Here is a 21,864-nt window from a genome sequence, read left to right as displayed (position 1 = left end):
TCGTGGTCAGCCCTCGGGAAGTCATTTCCATCTTGTGGCGGGAAGAGATCCCATAAGCTGTGTGGCTGCCCCTTTGATAACTGGAATTCCAGATGCCTGCTGGATTATTACCACCTTTGCCAGCTCTGGAAATCCTCCTTTCAGTTACAGTTGAGAAACAGATTTCCCCGGGCCAGGTTAGTGGTTCCTTTTGTTTTGAGGCCCTTCCTCATTTTGTACTAACGTTTCCGTTCGGGTAGTTGTCCGAGCTGACTTAGCTTCATTGGTCAGACGATGCGTTCTCTAGAGCACAGAATTCCTCTCCTCTCTCACCAGGTGGGGTGCTCCTGGTCAGGAGCTGGTTCTTTGTTTCAGTAAAATAACATCCTTGGAAGCTAGAGGTTCCGGATCACCAAAGTAGCTGAGCCTTCACTGAGCCCTGGACTCCTTGAAACCAGGCTCATTGCTTTTCCTGAGTGAAGAACTCCTCTTAAAGGCCATTCTTTACAGAACAGCGTTGGTCCTGTTAATGTTCTCCTCAAAAGAGATTCCATACCGGACTTCCCTGGTAGTACAGTGAATAGAAATCTGCCTGCCAATGCAGAGGTCACAGATTCAAGCCCTGATCCAGGAAGACTCCATATGCCAGGAACAACTAAAGCCCACGAGCTGCATCTAGTGAACCTGTTCACCTAGAGTCCGAGCCCCGCAACGAAAGAAATCGCAGCAGTGGGAAACCCTTGCACCACAACAGAGAGTGGCCCGCAGCAATGAAGACCCAGCGCAACCAAAAATAAGTTAATACAATTTTTTTTTAAAAGAGATTCCACACCTTCACGATGACTTAACAAACCCCAGCCCAATGGGAACGGTCTTCTTACCCACTAGATCCTGTAGCCAAACCTCAGCCTTTTTCTTAGCTTAACTGCAACATTCCCTAGCTGCACACATTTTGGGTATGGGTATTGGGTGTGGGAATCTGGAGTCTGTCTCCCCTCTGAATTTTCCGTTTTTTTCCACTGCCCCAGGCATGGTGGGGAACATGGATGATATGCTGGGGAATGAAGCTTATGATTGTGTAGTTAGTGGAAAGAAAGAATTTTGTTGAGATTTGATTCCTGCTTCCTTTAATACCTTATACATACAAAAATCCTAACACAGAAGACTTGCCCTATGGTAATATTACTACAGATTAATCATTACTTCCATCATATATACCATTACAAAAACCTACATCTGATAATGCCCAAAACCTGTTCCCAAGTATTTCCCACACATTGCCCTATTCAGTCAAAACAAACCAAGATAGTAGGTACTAATTTTAATCCCCATTTTACAAATGAGCAAGCAGGCTCAGACAGGTGGACAAACTTGTTAGGTCACGTGACTTTGGTGGCGGAACCGGGATCGGAGTTCAGGCAGGCTAAGTCCACTGCTTTAGCACATAAACGCTGTGCTTTTACTGCACTTTCAATTCTGACTTCAGCTGGAAATTCCACACTCAGCTCAGATCAACTTGCCTTGAAAATCAACAGATTTTCAAGTGGGGATCAGCCACCATTTGAGATGCCTGCTGGGTTCCAGACACATGACATCTGTGACCTTCTAATGCTCACAGTAGCTCTGAGAGTGGTTTCTACTTTGCAGGGAGGCTCACTAAACTCCACCTAGGTAAGGTAGTGAAGAGTGGGAGGCAAGATGCTATAGGGGTTCAGCTTGTGGGCTTCAGACTCAGATTACAGGGTTTAACTCTTTCATCAGCCACTTACTGTCAGTGTGGCCTTTGGCAACTTATTTATCTCCTCTGTGCCTTAGCCTTCTTGTATACAACGTGGGACTTCCTAGGGTTAGTATGAGAATTAATGAGTTAATACAGAGAAAACATTTGACTCTGAGTGCTCAATAAATGTTACCTGAAAAAAGCGAGAGTCAGAATTTTATCTCAAGTATCTCAGACATCAAAAACTACTCTTTGGGAACTTCCTGGTGGGCCAGTGGCCAAGACTCCATGCTCCCAATGCAGGAGGCTCAGGTTCGATACCAGCTCAGGGAACTAGATTCCACATGCTGCAAGGAAGATCAAAGACCCTGCGTGCCGCAAGACCTGACACAGTCAAATAAATATATTAAAAAAAAACAACCCTACACTTTTCACACTACCTTATGCTGGTTCTTACATCCTAAAGAGAAAAGCTACACATGAAGGGAAAAAGACTAAGTTCACCAAAGCGGTAAAGGTGATGGCATTTGAATGATGAAAATATGGGGTAACATTTTCTTTTTTCTAGTTTAGCAATTATTACCAAAGTTTCTTTTGGTGAGCTTGAAGTGTTTCCATGAGAAAGAGAAAAATACATCATGACAGCTTTCACATTCATATTTAGCCCCGCATTACTTCTTTTTCCACATTCTCTCCTCATCTCACCGACCCAGCCACTTTGTCGCAGTATCTCTGTTCCCCTTGGCTTTCCTTGGGCTTCCCTTGCAAACGTCCGGCCAGTCCTGGGTGGTGGCAATCTTCTTCGGTAACTGCTCACAGACATCCCGGCTTGTCTGTGGCCACTGCTGCCCTAGTTTTGGGCTCTCTACCAGCTTGCAGATGTACTCCAGGCCACCCTGCACGTGGCATGTGGTTCCCTCCTCCAGCCCTGCCCTTCACCTGTTCAGGGCCTCAGTGACTCCCAAGAGCCTCTCTAGCAATATGTACAGAGCCAGCTATCCTCTGGGTGGGTTCATAAACTTTGGTTTATGGAGAGGCAGAGAGCGTCAGAGCTATTGGGGATCTCAGTTAAAGCCCTTCCCCTTACATATAGGAAGCTGTGTGTCCTATATAGGCCCAGAGATCGGTCTTTGGTTTGTTCAGAGACAAACAGAGCTAGCATGTAGCAGAGGCCATCTCTACACTTCAGGTCTCTTGACTGCCAATATTGGGCCCTTTCTGTGATTCTGACTTACTTCCTACAAAGCATTTCCAGATGGTATTGTTTTCTTTTCTCTCTCTCTCCTTTTTTGGCCATGCTGTGTGGCTTATAGGATCTCAGTTCTCCAACCAGGGGTTGAATCTGGGCCATGGTAGTGAAAGGCCAGAACACTAACCACTAAGCAACCAGGGAATTCCCCCAGATGATATTGTTTTCTGATTGTACATTGCAGGCCCAAGGGAGCTGTCCAAGTGAGTTAGCTTTTTTGTTAGGCCACGTGGTTCACACTCCCTATATGAACTTGGGGAAGAGAAAGCCAGGGTTTATGCTATAGGCTTCCTTCTTATTTGCACCAGTACCAAACACTGATGTTAGGAGTGGGTGGTTTGGTGAGAACATGCAGTCCTTAACACCATACTAGAAAAGGAACACTGAATGCCTTGTCTTGGATGGTGGTCTGGTGGTTTCTATAAGTAGGTTTAATGAACTATCTACAAAGACCGCTATCAACGATGGTGGACAGGCCCTCACCTTCCTTGTAAGTGCATGCTGCTCCTCCCACCAAGAGGTGGTGTCTACCTTTCCCTTCCCTTTGAATTTGTAACTTGCTTTGACCAATAGGACAGAGTAGAAGTGGTGCCACGTGGCTTTCAAACCTCAGCCTTGTGGCTTGCATTTTCCCTCTTAGAACCAGTTGTTGGGTAAAGAAGTTTGACAACCCTGAGGGAGAGAGAGGCCACCGGAGGAGAGCAAGACCGGAGGATGAGAGGTTGTGATGGGAGAAGGAGGTGTCTGGCTATCTCACAGCCACCCCCGCTGAGTAGCTTCATTAAACCATTGGTCGCCTTTAGCCCCAGTTGACTCGCTCCAACAGAGATTAGCTACACCTTCAAAGCCCTGCCCATGTTGCAGAATCATGAGGAAATGTGTTCATTTTAAGCCTTTAAATTTTGGGATGATATCTGTAAGCAGATAAGTTAGGGAGTCCCTGAAGAAAGAGAATCAGGAATGGCATTCTTGACATAAGAGAAGCCATTGTGGGGAATTCTGTGGTGGTCCAATGGTTAGGGTTCCTGGCTTTCACAGCCAGGGGCCCAAATTTAATCTCTACACAGGGAACTAAGATCCCACAAGCTGTGCAGAGCAGCCGAAGGAAAAAAAGAGAGAGAAGCTATTTTGGCTGAAGTTATCTTGTGTTCCCTGATAGCTCAGTTTGTAAAGAATCAGCCTGCACTGCAGGAGACCCCAGTTCGATTTCTGGGTTGGGAAGATCCCCTGGAGAAGGGATAGGCTTCCCACTCCAGTGTTCTTGGGTTTCCCTCATGGCTCAGCTGGTAAAGAATCCACTTGTAGTGTGGGAGACCTGGGTTCGATCCCTGCGTTGGGAAGATCCCCTGAAGAAGGGAAAGGCTACCCACTCCAATATTCTGGCCTGGAGAATTCCTGGGTTGCAAAGAGACATGACTGAGCGACTTTTACTTTCATCTTGTGACCTAAGCCTGGCCACAGTGCTTGCCCTTGAACAGGTCTAGGTAACAAGGATCTTGAGGGAACAAAGAAAGAACAGAGAAGACAGTCAAACAATAGTCCTGTGATAAAGCAGAGTCCTAGTTCCTCCTCAAGGAATATACATAATAATTTATCTTTGACTCCAGCTGGAGTTAATGCCCCCACCCTGGTGGAGGACAGAATAATGATACTGACCCTCCTGACTTCAATCCACCAAGACTTGGATGCCTAAAACTTCGCCCTAATTCTATGCAGAATTTTCTGCTCAAGCCTCTTCCTAAATATGCGTATCAGTTCAGTTCAGCTCGGGCTTCCCTTGTGGCTCAGCTGGTAAAGAATCCGCCTACAATGCGGGAGACCTGGGTTCGATCCCGGGGTGGGGAAGATCCCCTGGAGAAGGGAAAGGCTACTCACTCCAATATTCTGGCCTGGAGAATTCCATGGACAGAGGAGCCTGGCAGGCTACAGTCCATGGGGTCGCAAAGAATAGGACACGAGTGAGCGACCAACACTTTCAGTTCAGTTCAGTCGCTCAGTCATGTCCGACTCTTTGAGACCCCATGGTCACAATGCTTGCCCTTGAACAGGTGTAGGTAACAAGGATCCTGAGTGAACAAAGAAATGTCAGAACAGAGAAGACAGTCCAACAATAGTCCTGTGATAAACCATATGTATATACCCTTAGCTCAAAACTTCCCTAATTTTGCTGTTAGGGGAGAGGCTGCTTTGAGAAAGTTCCCTGGTCTCCTCCTGACTTGCTGCTATTGCTGTTGTTTAGTCACTAAGTCATGTCTGACTCTTTTGTGACCCCATGGACTGTAGCCCATCAGGCTCCTCTGTCCATGGGATTTCCCAGGCAAGAATACTGGAGTGGGTTGCCATTTCCTTCTCCAGGGCATCTTCATCGTCACCCAGGAATTCAACTCACATCTCTTATGTCTCCTGCTCAGGTGGGTTCTTTACCACTAGTGCCACCTGGGAATCCCCAAGGCAAGTAATAATTTGACTTGCTGCCGCTAAGTCGCTTCAGTCGTGTCTGATTCTGTACGACCCCATAGACGGCAGCCCACCAGGCTCTCCTGTCCCTGGGATTCTCAAGGCAAGAACACTGGAGTGGGTTGCCATTTCCTTCTCCAATGCGTGAAAGTGAAGAGTGAAAGTGAAGTCGCTCAGTCGTGTCTGACTCTTAGTGACCCCATGGACTGCAGCCCACCAGTTTCCTCCGTCCATGGGATTTTCCAGGCAAGAGTACTGGAGTGGGGTATTACTTGCTGCAAATAGTAATAAATCCTTCCTTCTTCCAGTCTTTGGCTTGATTGTTTCTGTTGGCTTGACAGCCACTGAGAGGCAAACCCATTTCTCCGATAACAGTTTGTTTTGTGGAAATAACTGAAACAGAGGGACAATATATTTACAGAACAATTTTTAGTATTAATTATCTGATTATCTGGAGAAGGAAATGGCTACCCACTCCAGTATTCTAGCCTGGTGAATCCCGTGGACAGAGAAACCGGGTGGGCTACAGTCCATAGGGGACCAAAGAGTCGGACATGACTGAGCGACTGAGCACTAGCACATCTAATAATTATAGCTAAATAAGTTGTATTTTAATGATCTAAAGACCAATAATTCCCTTGATAATGCAGGGCCATGGAGAAGGCAATGGCAACCCACTCCAGTACTCTTGCCTGGAAAATCCCGTGGATGGAGGAGCCTGGTGGGCTGCAGTCCATGGGGTGGCTGGGAGTTGGACACGACTGAGCGACTTCACTTTCACGGATTGGAGAAGGAAATGGCAACCCACTCCAGTGTTCTTGCCTGGAGAATCCCAGGGAAAGGGGAGCCTGGTGGGCTGCCGTCTATGGGGTCGCACAGAGTCGGACACGACTGAAGCGACTTAGCAGCAGCAGCACTGCAGGGCCAAAGAATTTTGAGGAAAGTAATGCAATATTTGTCAAGGTGAGGCCACTGTCATTGGTTTAATCTTCATTTAAAGGAGACAAGTCCCCTCAGATACTGCTGCAATCCTCAAAGGGCTTGATTTATTTGGCCGTGCTGCACAGCTTGTGGGATCTCAGTTCCCCAACCAGGGGTTGAACCCCAGCTCTCAGTAGTAAAAGTGTGGAGTCCTAACCACTGGACCACCAGGGAATTTTCTAAAAGGGACATTTTTGAAGAATTCTGCTAACGTCAAAAACGTTCACAATAGTTCAGGGTGGTAGATAACCTCTAAATGATCACCAATGATCCATACCGGCCAGTAATCATGCCTGTGTGTGTAATCTCCTCCCTTCAGTGTCGCTGGACTTAGTGATTGGCCTCTGATGAATAGAATACAGCACAGCAAGTCATGGGATGTCACTTCCTAGATTAGGTTACAAAAAGACTGTGACTTCCATCTTACCTGTCCCTCTGCCTCTCTCAGCGCCCTGTGTCTGTTGGAAACCAGCTGCCATGTGGTGAGTAGCCCACTAGAGATGTCCATATGGCAGGGAACAGATGTCTGACCAACAACACTGGCTTGTGCTGGCTTGCACCCTTCTGAGAACCCCTGAACCAGAGGAGTCGGCTAAACCACGTACTGAAATTGATATAATAAATACCCATTGTTTTAAGCAGGCTTTGCTGGTGGCTCAGAGGTAAAGAATTGCCTGCCAATGCAGAAGACATGGGTTCGACCCCTGGGTTGGAAAGATACTCTGGAGAAGGAAATGACAACCCATTGCCTGGGAAATCGCTTGGACAGGGGAGCCTGGGAGGCCACAGTGCTGGGGTAACAAAATAGTTTGACATGACTTAGCGACTCAACAATTGTTTTAAGCTGCTAAATTTAGGGGTAATTTGTTATATAGTAATATATAACTGGTGTGTGCCCAGTCGCTTCAGTTGTGTCCGACTCTTTGTGACCCTAAGGACTGTAGCTTGCCAGGCTCCTCTGTCCGTGGGATTCTCCAGGCAAAAATACTGGAGTGGATTGCCATGCCCTCCTCCAGGGGATCTTCCTGACCCAGGGACTGAACCCGAGTCTCCTGTGTCTCCTGCATTGTAGGTGGATTCTTTACCCACTGAGCCACCTGGGAAGCCCTAACATATTCATTAATTTAAAAAATTAGGATATCAAACTATAAACAGTTTATCTGGTACAATCTTTCAAGGAGCCTCTAGAATTTCCCTAGAAGTGGGGTGGGGGGAAACACAGGGTGGTCCAGGGGGCATTCCACTGCAGGTGGTAAGGGTTCCATCCCTGGTTGAGGAACTAAGAACCAAGAAGCATGGTCAAAAAAATTTTTTTTTACATAAGAAAAAGAGAACATCTAGCTCTGATGGGGCCTGCTTGCTGCTGATTTTATTCCACCGCTGGACCCAGGCCTGGCTGGGACAGCAGGGCAGACACCCTCGCCTCTGCCCAAGCCTGCACCCTCTTTATTTCCCCACCCTGATATGAACCTGTGGTCCTGGTGGTTTTTATTTTCTTGAAATTTGAGTTCCCTTATCTTGGGCAAACTTATTGATGAGTGGTGACATGCATAGGTCAATGCTGAGATGAAAGAATGTAAATAAGGAGACTTATACATAAATAATGGGCATTACTCTTTCGTGTGCCATCGAGCGTCTCTGGGACTGTGTTGTGTGTTCCTGCAGAGTCTTAACAACGCCCAGCTTATAGATGAGGAAATATGCTCAGAGAGGTCCCATGTATGAACCTGTGTTCCTGTATTGGCATTCATGGAATTTGCATGTTCCAATCCATCACCAAGTTCTGTTAAATATTACCCCCTAAATAGCTCTCCAATCCGCAACTTCTCACTATCACCAGCAATACCTCCCCCAGTCAGGCCCTACAGCAGTGGTCTCCCCACTGACCTCCAGGACTTCTGCACCCTCTGATCCTCTCTCTATTCAAAATCTGAACATGTCAGTCTGCCCAACCACCCTGGCTTAAGATTTTGCAGTGACTCTCAATGCTCTTAGGATAGAGACAAAACTTCTTACCATGGTTCACAGGGCCCTAAGTGGATAGATCCACCCTGTCTGCCTCAAGACTCACTTCTGCCTCCCTCATCTCTTTAAAAATTTTTATTTATTGGCTGCACTGCACAGTTTGTGGAATCTTAGTTCCCTGACCAGGGATCGAACCTGGGTCCACAGCAGTGAAAGCACTGAGTTTTAGCCACTGGACTACCAGCAGATTTCCCCTCCCTCCTCTCTTTGTTCCAGCTCTACTGACCTTCTCCAGTCCCTGGTGCTTACCCTCGTCCTCCTGCCACAGGGCCTTTGCATATGCTGTGCCTTCTGCCAACTCCCACCTCTCCCCTGTACCTAGTTAACTCCTACTTATCATTCAGAACTCAGTCCAAATGTTACCACTTGTTAGGTCATACCCTCTCTAGACATTCTATATCACCTCTTACCTTTTCTTCAGAAAAGAAATATAGTTGCAGTTTTACATTTATTTGATTAGTTGATTAATGTTTATTTTTACACTAGACTGTAAGTTCCATGAAGGCTGAGACCGTGTCTTTTTTGGATCACCAGTCTCCAGTATTGAGCATAATGTTTGCCTACCAGAGGAGTTCATAAAATCTTTGTTAAATGAATGAGTTAATGAATGAACAAAACCATGGGCTCTTCTGATCTGGTTCCTTTTCCTGAATGGGCTCTTGAACCGTTCAGGAGACAGAAACAGAATGGGGAGGAAACTATCATAATAATGCCTATCACACTGTGTAACATGTCATCAAGGTAGAACAACTGAGTCTACAGGCTGTATTTTAGAGGCCTCCCTACCCCCTTCTTATTGCCACCTTCTTCCAAAGAGGGTCAGGAAGGAAGCCACTGCAGAGAAATTCCAGAGCCAGCCTTTGATGGACAGAGCCTCACCAGGAAAGCAGGGAGGATGGGAAGGCAAAGAAAGGAAGAGAAAGGATGTCTGTTGAGAAAGTACTTTGTATTGAACATCATGCTAAATGTTTACACACATCATCTCATTTAATATTTACATATATATTTATTTGACTGCCTCGGGTCTTAGTGGCAGTACATGGAATCTTTGCGGAGCTCAGACTATCTGTCATGGTACTCCGGCTTTAGCAGTTGGGGGCTTCAGTATTTTCAGCACATGCTTAATTGCTCTGCAGCATGTGAGGTCTATAGTTCCCCGACAGGGATTGAACTCATGTCTCCTGAATTACAAGGTGAATTCTTAACCACTGGACCACCAGGAACGTTCCCACCATCTCATTGAATCCTCTTCAAACTCCATTTTGCAAATGAGAAAGCAGACTCAGGTTGTGAAACTGGATGGTTATTAGACCAAGGCGGGGCAAAGCTGAGTTTGAACTGGGATCTGTCAGCCTTCCTCTGAAGCCTGGGTGTTTCTAGGCTACCATCCTGGCTTCCAACCCTCAAACACCTCCCCAACCCGGTTAACTTAGGGCCTAGAATATCACCATTAAAGACTCATCAATTGGTTTTTGTCTAAAACTCTCTTGTAGGTGTCACTGTATGAGAGTTGAAATTGATAAGTTGGAGACAAATTCAGCATCACAAAGGCAACCACTCTAAGACCTAAAAAGAAATTAGTGAAAAAGAAATACATAAATAAAAATATGAATGTAGCAAGTAAAGGGGATGAGGGAGTATGAGTGAGGGAGCTAATTTCTTATCATTCATATTAGGAGACAAGAGATACTGTCTAAAATGGACAAATTGGAATTTCCCTGGCAGTCTAGTGGTTAAGACTCTAGTCAGAAAACCAAGATCCCACATGCCACGCAGCATGGTGAAGAAGATAAAAAATAAATAGAATGGACACATTTATGTTATTACACAAAGAGATAATGGTGATCACAGGAGAACTAAGAACAGAAACTGTTGGTAGGCTGCCTCTAGGGGGTGGAGCTGGGGAGAACAGAGAAACTTTCATTCTTTATTTGTCCTTCTTAGCTCTTCATTAAAAATATATATATATATTATATATATAATATATATTCTTCTGTTGTGTAACTTTTCTAAAACGTTTGGAAATTTTTATTACAAAAGACTGAAGAGACAAAAACACCCTTCCTTTAGCATGCAAGTCTGTCTTGAAGTAATAGTCCTTGACACCGGGGTAAATGTTAGGTCTACAGGGTTCCTCAGTGGAACCTCAGTCAGGGGAGGGTCATGTGGTGATAAACATGGCTTTCTAAGCAGTTGCCTCTGGGGAATGGGCTTGGGAGACAAGTTCACCTTTGCAAACACACAGGGCCAGGGGAGTACCTGTTCCCTCACAGTCTTAAAGGCACCTAACACTCAGACACAAGAGGGTGCTGCCCCCACGAGGGCCAGAGATCACCACCCCTCTAATTATCCCTGATGCAACTCTGCTCTCAGCAGCACCACGCTCTGAGCAGGAGCCCTTGCCAGCCAGGGACCCCACTCCTGCAGGATCCCTGTGAGCGTAGCTTCTGAAGGCCAGTGGATCTAGTCCCAGGAAAGCGCAGTGCTAAGGTCTCTCTGGTGAGTGTGACTCAGGTTAGAGCCCCACACCCCTCAGGACCCAAGGGCCTCTTCCACCTCCGAGGCATGGCACCCTCTTGACCTTTGTTCCTGTGCAGTTTATATCCCTGTTTTGCAGCAGCTGCAGAAAGGAAGGCTGGGGCACAGCGCGGGAGTGCCACTTACTGGCAGCCTGGAGCCAGGAGCCTGGCATTCCCAGCACCAGACAAAGGCCAGTTGATCTTTGACCCCCGCCCCCCCAGAAGCCTTGGCCCTGCCTCCACCCGCCTTTCTTTCTTCCCTGCTGGCCTCTCCCTCTGCTCTCGCTCCTCATTCCCTGGCTTTCCTGCTCTGACTGGCAATTTTTCCCAACTCTTTGCCCAAACCAGTCCTTCCATGCTGTCTTCAAGTCCTGCTTCCTGCACATCTCCCAACCCGGACAAGGAGAATCCAAGTAAGAAGGTCCACTGGGCTTCTGGGAGGAGGAGGACATCATCCACAGACTCCGAGTCCAAGTCCCAGTCCGACCCCTTCCGACCCCGGTCCCGGAAACCCAGCCGGCTGACGGTGAAGTATGACCGGGGGCAGCTGCAGCGCTGGGTGGAGATGGAGCAGTGGGTGGACACCCAGGTTCAGGAGCTCTTCCAGGTGGGTAGGACCTGGCGGGCCTGGGGACTGGAGGGCACAATAGAAGTGTTCTATGGAGAGGAAGCTTTTCCCACAGGCAAGGCATGGGTTCGCAGTCCTGAAACTGGCCTCCCATTGGTCTGGCCTCTGCCTCCCACTCTATAATCTGGAGCAGGTCTTTTAACATCTCTGAGACTCAGTTTTCTGTCTATAAAATGGGGCTATCAATGCCTGTTGTACCCCCTTTGTAGAACTTTTTGAGGCTCAGATGAGATGGTAGAGGAACTATTTGTATTTTAGGTCTGTATTTACTTTCATCCTCAACACACATACCTGTCTAGGGCAACGCTGTTCACTCCTGTAGCTATCAGCCATGTGCAGCTATTTAACTTTAAACTGATGAAAATTAAATACAATTAAAACTTCAGTCCTCAGTCACATTAGTTACATTTCAAGTGCCCCATACCTCCAGGTGACTAGTGGCTACCAAGTTGCCAGGACAGATACAAAACCTTTCCATCATCTCAGAATGGATAGTGTTGGAGTAGAATGTCAGAGTGACCAATAGTGACCGCTGATATGAGCGCCTGACCTAGCCTTGGCCCTGGCTCTGACTGATTCCCCTCAACCACATCCTGGGAGAGCAGCATTTTAGTTTTTACCTAGATACCTCCAAATCGAGATCCTAGTGTAGTAACAAAGGTTGCTCCAACAAGAATAACATTTTGAGCACTTAACCATATGCTAGGCACAGTGTCCAGAACCTGCCTTACGTTATTTCATTCAGCCCTCCCCACAAGTCCATTAGGTAGATTCTGTCTTGTTGTTGTTTAGTCACAAAGTCCTTTCTGACTCTTTTGAAGCCTGCCAGGCTCCTCTGTCCATGGGATTTCCCAGGCAAGAATACTGGGGAGGGTTGCCATTTCCTTCTCCAGCGCATCTTCCCAACCAGGGATCCAACCCAAATCTGCTTGGCAGGCATATTTTTTACCACTGAGCCATCTGGGAAGCCCAGATACTGTTTTACTGTGGAGGAAATGAGGACAAGGCAATGGCAGCCCACTCCAGTACTCTTGCCTGGAAAATCCCATGGATGGAGGAGCCTGGTAGGCTGTAGTCCATGGGGTCACTGGGAGTTGGACACGACTGAGCGACTTCACTTTCACTTTTCACTTTCATGCACTGGAGAAGGAAATGGCAACCCACTCCAGTGTTCTTGCCTGGAGAATCCCAGGGATGGTGGAGCCTGGTGGGCTGCCGTCTGTGGGGTTGCACAGAGTCGGACATGACTGAAGTGGCTTAGCAGCGGCAGTGGAGGAAATGGAGGCTTAGAAATGTTGAATAAGTAGCCCAGGGTCACACCACTAGAGAGCCCTGGGACCAGGAGCTGAGCTGGGGCTCTGCCTGTAGCGTCTGAATGTTTATTCAAGTAGCTTAGTGGTTCCCCCAAGTTCTTCAGAAATAATTCAATGTCCCTGTTGCACTTCAACTAAATTTCAGTCTACTGGAGTGGGGCCCAGGCACTGGTCTTTTTCATAAGCTCCACTGCCGATCCTAGTGTGTGGCTAGCAAGAACCTCTGCACCATGCCAGAGTCCTCCTTGTCCACATGCCATGGTCCTTGTTTCTCTCCTTCCTTACTCAGGTCCTGTCTTTTTCTTGGGGGACAGCAAGGGTTTGTGACTCTCCCAGGTAAGAGCTGTGTCAGTGGTCCTGCAGTGGGGGTGGGGAAGAGTGATACACGTGGCCCAGGCTGTCTTGTCAGGCTCACTGTGTCACGTATCAGTTTGGTCCAGGTGTTGACAGTGTCCCTGGCAGCACTTGTGGAGGAGAGGGCGATGGCTTGGAGCTGGGAGCAGGAGAGGCAAGCTTTCTTGGCCCGTGTCTACTCTGACTTTACTGGACATTGCCCTGCCCTTCATTCCTGCCAGCACCCTGCCTCTCTGGGTCTGTTTCAATTTCAGATTGTTAGACTTGTGGATAAAAAGTCTCATATTTCAGACACCTCAGGGCAAATCCTTCCAGGCATTAGAGAGAGACAATAGCCAAAGAATCTTGTTTTGCAAGATCAAGGCAGGGGAAAAGCTGTAGAATTATGAGCTCATAAGGTTAGAAAACAGGACATGTGGGAAGACTGCTCCCAGGAAATGACTGGAATAAAATACCTGACCTGTGGTTGCCATGGCAATTGTCCAAAGGTGCCAGGTGGGAGTTCCTGTCCTAATCTCTGCTCTTTTCAGCAGGAAGCAGGCAAGTGGGTGGGAAGCACTAGGTAGAGGCTGGTCACCTTGGGCAGGGATTGAGGCAACTCAGTCTTCAGCTTACCCAGCTTCAGTTCTACCTTCATAGAGTCCCTCTCTACCAGCTGCCCGTCTACCCCTGGCCACATGCCCACCCTGGATAGCACTGCTGGATTGGTTCCAGGAGTAGGTTGCATTACTGCTTTTAGTTTAGTTTAATGGGACCCAGCCTTCCTTTGTTGAAGGGCCCCACCTCTTCTCACTGGGTGTGCAGCCTGTTTTAGGGTCTTAAGAAGAGCCAAGTCTGGATTCAACAAGGCAAACTGACTTGGGGCCCTGGAGCTCCTGTTGTCCAGAAATGATTGTGTAGATTCGGCTTTTAAGCAGGGACTTAAACACTCGTGAGCTTCTCCTGTTTAACACTATGCTCTGGTTTGGTTGCCATCCCCTACTTCCTGTCTCCTTTACAAGGCCCTTTAATGGATTTGTACTCAGAGCCTTTGCTAACTTTCCCCCTTCTCTTCCTATCACTATTCAAACCACTGTAATCTACAAACCACTGCAACCTGACTTCTGTTCCCACCACTCTATTGAGACCTCTTGGCAAAGTCGAGGATCACTACCTGGGGGGCTAAATAGTGTACATATCAGCAGGGGACACTGTTGACCACCCCAGAGTTTTGAAACATTCCTGTCGTTTCCATGACACAGCCCTTTTGATGTGATGACATTTTAAAAAACAATCTATTCAACTTACAACCGTAAAAATGTACTGCCTGTGCCTCCCGAGGTCTCTCTTGAGTTCCTGGGTGATCAGGGATGACCCTCCACTCTGGCTGAGTGGACCTTGATTTATCTATCAGTCCTCTGTGAGGTCAGGTAACTGTTCATTTCTGTGCCTGCCGTGTCTCATAGTATCTGGCCTCGTGAAGTTTTACCCTCTGAATGTGTACCTTGTGTTCAGCAAAAGCTCAGGAGAACCCTTCTGCAGACTTTTGGAGGTCTCTTTCTTCATAACTCCCTCCTCTCTGGAACTTGTCCATTTACAGCCACCTCAACCCCAAACTCTGATCTCTGTCATATCAGTTTAGTATGACCACTGTGCTCTGCTTGGGATCTGCCTCTCTGCTCTGTGGTCTGGAAACTGCCTTCAGGATGAAACCCAGGACAATTGTAGAGTTTATCTCTTTCATTTCTCTTCTTTCCCAGGTAGTGCTGAGTTACCTGTTGTCTAAAGTCTGAGAACACTGTTCATATATTTTTGTCTAGTTTTCTAATTATTTTCTGACTAGTTACTTATGTTGAGAGAATAAATCTGGTCCCTGTTACCCCATCATCAGAAGTATAAACATCTTGTTAACTCCTACTCAGCCTTCAGGTCTCAGATTAGAGATCACTTCTTCCTGGAAGCCTTCCTAAACCCCGGTCTTGGCTAGGTTCCCCTTTCATGTGCTCCTATAATATCTCATCAGAGTGCTTAGCTAAGCTAAGTCACTTCAGTCGTGTCCGACTCTGTGCGACCCCGTAGACGGCAGCCCACCAGGTTCCCCTGTCCCTGGGATTCTCCAGGTAAGAACACTGGAGTGGGTTGCCATTTCCTTCTCCAATGCATGAAAGTGAAAAGTGAAAGTGAAGTTGCTCAGTCATATCTGACTCTTAGCGACCCCATGGACTGCAGCCCACCAGGCTCCTCCATCCATAGGATTTTCCAGGCAGGAGTACTGGAGTGGGGTGCCACTGCCTTCTCCTCAGAGTGCTTATCACCCTGTATTATAACTACCATTTTGCTTGTCAGTATCCCTCAGGAGAATATAAGCTTTTCGAGAGCAAGACCATATCTGCCTGTCTTGCTGTTATGGCCCCAGGACTCATCACAGTGCTTGGTGCACAACATGCTCTCAATAAGGATGCATTTAATAAATGAATGCTAAATCAGATGAGCTAGAAACCGAGGAAACAAAGGAGAAAGTCTAGAGCTTAGGGTGAAAGAACTAACTTAGAATCCTAGCACTAATTTGCTTTTAAAAGGGTATAGAAGGACCAAAACTAGTAACAATGATTAACCATGGGCAGTGGAAGGAATGAGAGGGTAATTGAGGCATTTTTTCCCTTCTTTCTTTTCTAAATCAACTTTATTGAAGCATAATCGGCAGACAATAAAATGTGCCTATTTTTAGAGTAGGGGGTAAGCATTAGCTTGTCAAGATATGGAACATTTCCACCACCCAAAAAGTTCCCCCCAATAGCACTTACTTTTAAACAATTTATACAACCAAATTAATTAATGCATCTGTTTTTACTATGTCTCCTCAACTGCCCCTAAGATAGGTTCTTTGAGGGCAGGATCTTTGTTTTGCTCACCGAAATTCCCAAGGTCAGAGTGCCAGGTTAATAGTAGCCAGTGGACACACTTGTTGAATGAATAGATTCCAGATAATTAAATACTCAAATAGAAAAGGTAAAATTATCAAATATCTAGGAAAATGTAAGGTGACTATCAAATATTTACCCAAATCAGTATGGGAAGAACCTACTAAGCATAGAAAAAATTTTTTTTTAAATGAAGCAAAACTCAACCTGGAAAAAAACATTATTCCCAATTATATAATACACCTATTTCTCCAATGCCTCCCCCAAACAGTATATCCATGATATATGGAATGCTAGGGATAATCTGAATCAAAACAAACAAATAAGCTTCTTTAGTCAGTTAAAAAAAACCCTCAACAACCCCATAGAAAAATGGAGAAGGCAGCAGTTCTTGCAGTGTGTTCTGGTGACACCAGGGGTTCCCAAGACCTTTTCAGAGGGTCTACAATTATTTTCATAAATAATGCAATAAGTTGTTTGCCTTTTCAACTGTATTGATATACGCACTGATGATGCAAATCAGTGGTGGACCTTGGCATGAATCAAGAAAATTGCACCAACCTATTCTAGAAGTCATGATCTTCCCCATCAGGCAACTTTCACTTAAGAAAGTCCCTGATGAAGCACTACAAAACCTTGAGTTTACATCTTAAATTAAAAAAAAATATTTTTATTAAGGTGTAATCAATATTCGTTTCAGGTGTACAATGTAATGACTTTATATTTGTGTATATTGCAAAATGATTACCGTAATAAGCCTAGTTAACCGCTGTCTTCATACATAGTTTCAACAAATTTTTTCTTTTTCTAAAACTAATTTTATTTATTTATGACTGTGCTGGGTCTTCACTGCCGGGCGAGCCTCTCTCTAGCTGTGGTGCGAGGGCTTCTCATTGTGGTGGCTTCTCGTTGCACAGCACAAGCTCTAGGACATCTGGGCCTCAGTGGTTGCAGTGTGCGGGCTCAACAGCTGTGGGTCCCAGGCCCTAGAGTTGTGGTGCAATAGTTGTGGTGCGCAGGCTTAGTTGCTCTGACTCATGTGGGATCTTTCCGGACCAGGAATGGAACCCTTGCCTCCTGCATTGGCAGTTGGATTCTCTCTTTTTTTTTTTTGACTGTGTTGGGTTTTAGTTGCGGCTCATGGGCTTCTCTCTAGTTGTGGTACCTGCGACACGTGGGATCATAGTCCCCTTATCAGAGATCAAACCTGAACCTGTGTCCTCTGATTCTGAAGGTAGGAAGGCAGATTCTTAACCACTGAACCACCAGGAGAGTCCCTGGTGAGCAGATTCTTTACCACTGAGCCACCAAAATTTTTTTTCTTGACAGGAGGACTTTTTTTTTTTCTTTTTTCAAACCCATGCTCCCTGCAGTGGAAGATTCTTAACCACCAGACCACTAGGGAAGTCCCAAGGAGGACTTTTAAGATTTATTCTTTTAGCAACTTTCAAATAGGCGGTACAACATTATTAATGCTAGTCACCATGCTGTGCCTTAGAGCCCCATGACTTATTTATTACTGGAAGTTTGTACCTTTTGATTTGTTTTACCCATTTCGCCTTTCCCCACCCCCACCTCAGCAACCACCAATCTGTTCTTTTATTGATGAGTTCTCTTTTTTTTAATGCCACATATAAGTGAGATCATACAGTGTTTGTTTTTCTTTGATTTATTTCACTCAATGTAATACTGTCAATGTAATTCATGTTGTTGCACATGGCAGGATTTCTTTCTTTTTTATGGCTGAATAGTTTTCCAGTGCATATGTATACACCACAGTTTCTTTATCTATTCACCCATTGATGGACGCCTAGGTGGTTTCCATATCTTGGCTACTGCAAATCAACACTGCAGTGAACATGGGGGTTCATATATGTTTTTGAATTATTGTTTTCACTTTCTTTGGATTAATATCCAGAAATGGAATTACTGGGTTATATGGTAGTTCTATTTTTCAGTTTTTGAGGGACCTCCATACCATTTTCCATAGTGCCTGCACCAATTTACATTTCTACCAACAGGGCACAGAGGTTCCCTTTTCTCACATCCTCACCAACACTTGTTATTTATTTTTTTGCTATCTTTATTTTAAAAATACATGCACATGGTAAATTTTTAAAAAAAATAATAAAATGGTACACAAAGATGTAAAATGAAAAATATGTCTTTACTAACTTATAGAAACACTTGTTATTGTCCTTTTGATAATAGCTATTCTAACAGGAGAAGGCAATGGCACTCCACTCCAGTACTTTTGCCTAGAAAATCCCATGGACGTAGGGGCCTGGTAGGCTGCAGACCATGGGGTTGCTAGAGTTGGACACGACTGAGCGACTTCACTTTCACTTTTCACTTTCATGCATTGGAGAAGGAAATGGCAACCCACTCCAGTGTTCTTGCCTGGAGAATCCCAGGGACGGGGGAGCCTGGTGGGCTGTCGTCTATGTGGTTGCACAGAGTCGGACACGACTGAAGCAACACAGCAGCGTTCTAACAGATATGACGTTATATCTCACTGTGGTTTTGATTTTCATTTCCCTAATGATGAGTGATTTTGAACATCTTTTCATTTGCCTGTTGGCCATCTATATGTCTTCTTTGAAAAAAACGTCTATTCAGATACTCTGCCCATTTTTAAAAATTAGATTTTTTTGCTATTGAATTGTCTCAGTTCTTTATATATTTTAGATACTAACCCCTTATGATTTGCAAATATTTTATCCTATTCAGTAGGTTGCCTTTTCGTTTTGTTGATGGTTTCTTTTGCTGTGCAGCTTTTCTCTTTTAATGACTCTATTTTTTATTTTAATGACTTTATTGTTTTAGGTTCACAGCAAAATTAAGCAGAAGGTGCTGGGAATTTCCATATTCTCCCTGTCCCCACACATGCACAGCTTTCCCACTATCAACACCCCCCTACTAGAGCACTAGTGCTCATGAATTTATATTGCTACATCATAACTACCCAAAATTCAGGGTTTATATTGGGATTCACTCTTGGTGCTATACCTTCTAAGAGTTTTCACAAATGTATAATGACGTGTGTCTACCCTCCTGGTATCATCACGTAGAGTAGTTTGGCTGCCCTAAGAATCCTCTGTGTTCCACCCATTCACCACTCCTCCACTGTAACCCCTGGCAACCACTGGTCTTTTTATTGTCTCTGTAATTTTCCAGAATGTCATATGGTTGGAATTGTACAGTGTGTAGACTTCTCAGGTTGGTTTCTTTTGCTTAATAATATGCATTTAAGCTTCCTCCATGTCTTTTTATGGTTTTATAGTTCATTTTGTTTTAGCACTGAATAATATGCCATTGTCTGGGTGCACCACCATTCATTCATTCATTTACCTACTGAAGGACATCTTGGTTGCATCCAAGTTTTGGCAATTATGAATAAAACTGCTATAAACATTCATGTGCAGGTTTCCGTGCAGATATATTTTCAACTCATTTGGATAAATATCAAGGAACACAAGTGCTGTTTTGTATGATAGGAGTATGTTTTGTGTTGTAAGAAAGTACCAAACTGTCTTCCAAAGTGGCTATGCCATTTTGCATTCCCACCAGCAGTGAACAGGTATTCCTATCTCTCCACAGCCTCATCAGCATTTGGTATTTTAGTTTGTTTTTGTTTGCCATTTTAATAGGTATGTAATGGTATCTCATTGTTATTTCAATTTGCAATTCCCTAATGAAATGGCAACCCACTCCAGTGTTCTCGCCTGGAGAATCCCGGGGATGGAGGAGCCTGGTGGGCTGCCGTCTATGGGGTCACACAGAGTCAGACACGACTGAAGTGACTTAGCAGCAGCAGCAATGACATATTATGTTAGCATCATATGCTATTTGCTATCTTTGTATCTTCTTTGGTGAGGCAGATATACAAAATTTCCCCCTGTTTTTAAATTGGATTATTACTTTCTTATTGTTGGTTTTGAGAGTTCTTTGTATATTTTAGATAACATCCTTTATCAGATATATCTTTTACAAATATGTTCTCCCAGTCAGTGGTTTGGTTTCTTACTCTCTTTACCTTCTTTCATTTTTACTTTTATAAACTATGTATTGCTTAAATTTTTGCAATGACTATAATAACTTTTAAAGTTAGCTTTATTGAGCTATGATTCATATACCATACAATTCCCACTTAAAGTGTAAAATCCAAATAGTTTTAACTATCTTCATAGGTTGTACAACCACCAGTATGGTCTAATTTTGGAACATTTCACTATCCATAAAAGAAGCCCTGTACCAGTTGGTAGTCACACCCCATTCCTTATCACCACCAGTCCCAGCCTTAGGCAACCACCAGTCTACTTTGTGTCTCTATACACAAACATCCTACTCTGGATGTTTCATACAAATCGAATCATATAACATGAAGCCTTTGTAACTGGCTTCTTTCACTAACATGTTTTCAAAGTTAATCCCAGTTGTAGCATGAATCAGTCCTTTATTTCTTCTTATTGCTGAAAAATACTGTATGGCTACATAATATTTATTTATCCATTCACCAGTGGATGGTCATTTGAATAAGAATAATGCTTTGAACTGCACTCATATGTGATTTTTACATGAATATATATTTTCACTTGTCTTGGAAATAGACCTAGGAGTGGAATTGCTGGGCCAAATGATAACTCTATATTTAACATATTAAGGAGCTGCCAAATTGTTTTCCAAAGCAGCTGTACCATTTTATATCCCTACTAACAATGTTTATAACTCTTGAAATTAAAGATACTCTTTTTAAAGAACCCTAGACTTTCAGGTAGAACATAGTAGGTGTTTGGTAACTGTTGAATGGACGGATGAATGGGTGGTTCGAGTAAGGAGAGGAACTGAACATGGAAAATAGAGTGGGAGATGGGTGAACCCAACTGCCTTTCACTCCAGCACCAGCTGGCTGGGCTCCTCTGAGCCCCATGTGGTTCCCAAACAGGATCAACCAACTTCTTCAGAGCCTGAGATCGACCTGGAGGCTCTCATGGAACTATCCACAGAGGAGCAGAAGACTCAGTTGGAGGTAGAATTGGGGACCAAGGGGAACCCAAGAACCCAGGTTCTGCTTCCCCATCCAGTGTGGGGAGAACCAGTTCAGAGGGGGAAATTCCTGGGAGACTGGGGACTCGTGAAAAAGTGCTGTGGCTCAGGGACCCACTCTGCTTTCTTCCACCAGGCTCTTCTCCAAAACTGCCCCCGCCCCACAGAGGTAAGTGATGCTCTGGTGGTCTGGGCTAAGAGGGGGCCCAGTGGGCCAGCAGCTAGTGAAGAGGAAGGTTTGGCCCTGGGTCCTTCTCCCCTTTCCTGACTTGGAGGCCATGGAATCAGGTGGAGACTAGGGGGAGCACTGTGGTGGGGTAGGTGTGACCCCATAACCTGATCTCATCCCTGCTTCTGCTCCTCTGTTTCTTTCTCAGCCTTTTATCTCTGAGCTGCTCAGTCAACTAAAGAAACTTCGGAGACTCAGTCGACCTCAGAAATAAGCCTTGTGAGACTAGCTTCATCAGCCTCAGCACTGCCCAGTCTGCCCTGAACCCCTGGATCTTCAGCTGGGTGGGAAACCACTCCTTGGGACCCAGACGAGGAACATGGAGAATGAGGAGGGACATTTGAACGCCACTGTCTGTGTGCAGCCACAGCTGGTTCCTGTCAGCTGCACTGTCTGGGAACCAGTCATGGCTGTTGCCCACTGCCTTCCTATCAGCCAAGTGGATAAAACCTTCAGGAACCCCA

At 45.2% G+C, this 21,864-nt stretch overlaps 1 protein-coding gene across 4 annotated transcripts in view; it reads left to right on the top strand.

Annotated features, from left to right (window-relative positions):
* The window catches only part of PPP1R14D (protein phosphatase 1 regulatory inhibitor subunit 14D), a 22,626-nt gene extending 762 nt beyond the window's left edge, over positions 1 to 21,864 (top strand). Inside the window, exons 2-6 of one of the 4 annotated variants that reach the window (XM_010809207.4) lie at positions 316 to 776; positions 11,279 to 11,537; positions 21,071 to 21,154; positions 21,308 to 21,340; positions 21,549 to 21,864. In XM_010809207.4, coding sequence (XP_010807509.1) covers positions 11,286 to 11,537; positions 21,071 to 21,154; positions 21,308 to 21,340; positions 21,549 to 21,614 — 435 coding nt within the window. In that variant the 5' untranslated portion in view covers positions 316 to 776; positions 11,279 to 11,285 and the 3' untranslated portion in view covers positions 21,615 to 21,864. 4 annotated transcript variants of the gene reach the window in all.

This window comes from Bos taurus, chromosome 10 (assembly GCF_002263795.3).
Source record: "Bos taurus isolate L1 Dominette 01449 registration number 42190680 breed Hereford chromosome 10, ARS-UCD2.0, whole genome shotgun sequence".
Taxonomy (NCBI): domain Eukaryota; kingdom Metazoa; phylum Chordata; class Mammalia; order Artiodactyla; family Bovidae; genus Bos; species Bos taurus.
This window is presented reverse-complemented; position numbering and strand designations above follow the sequence as displayed.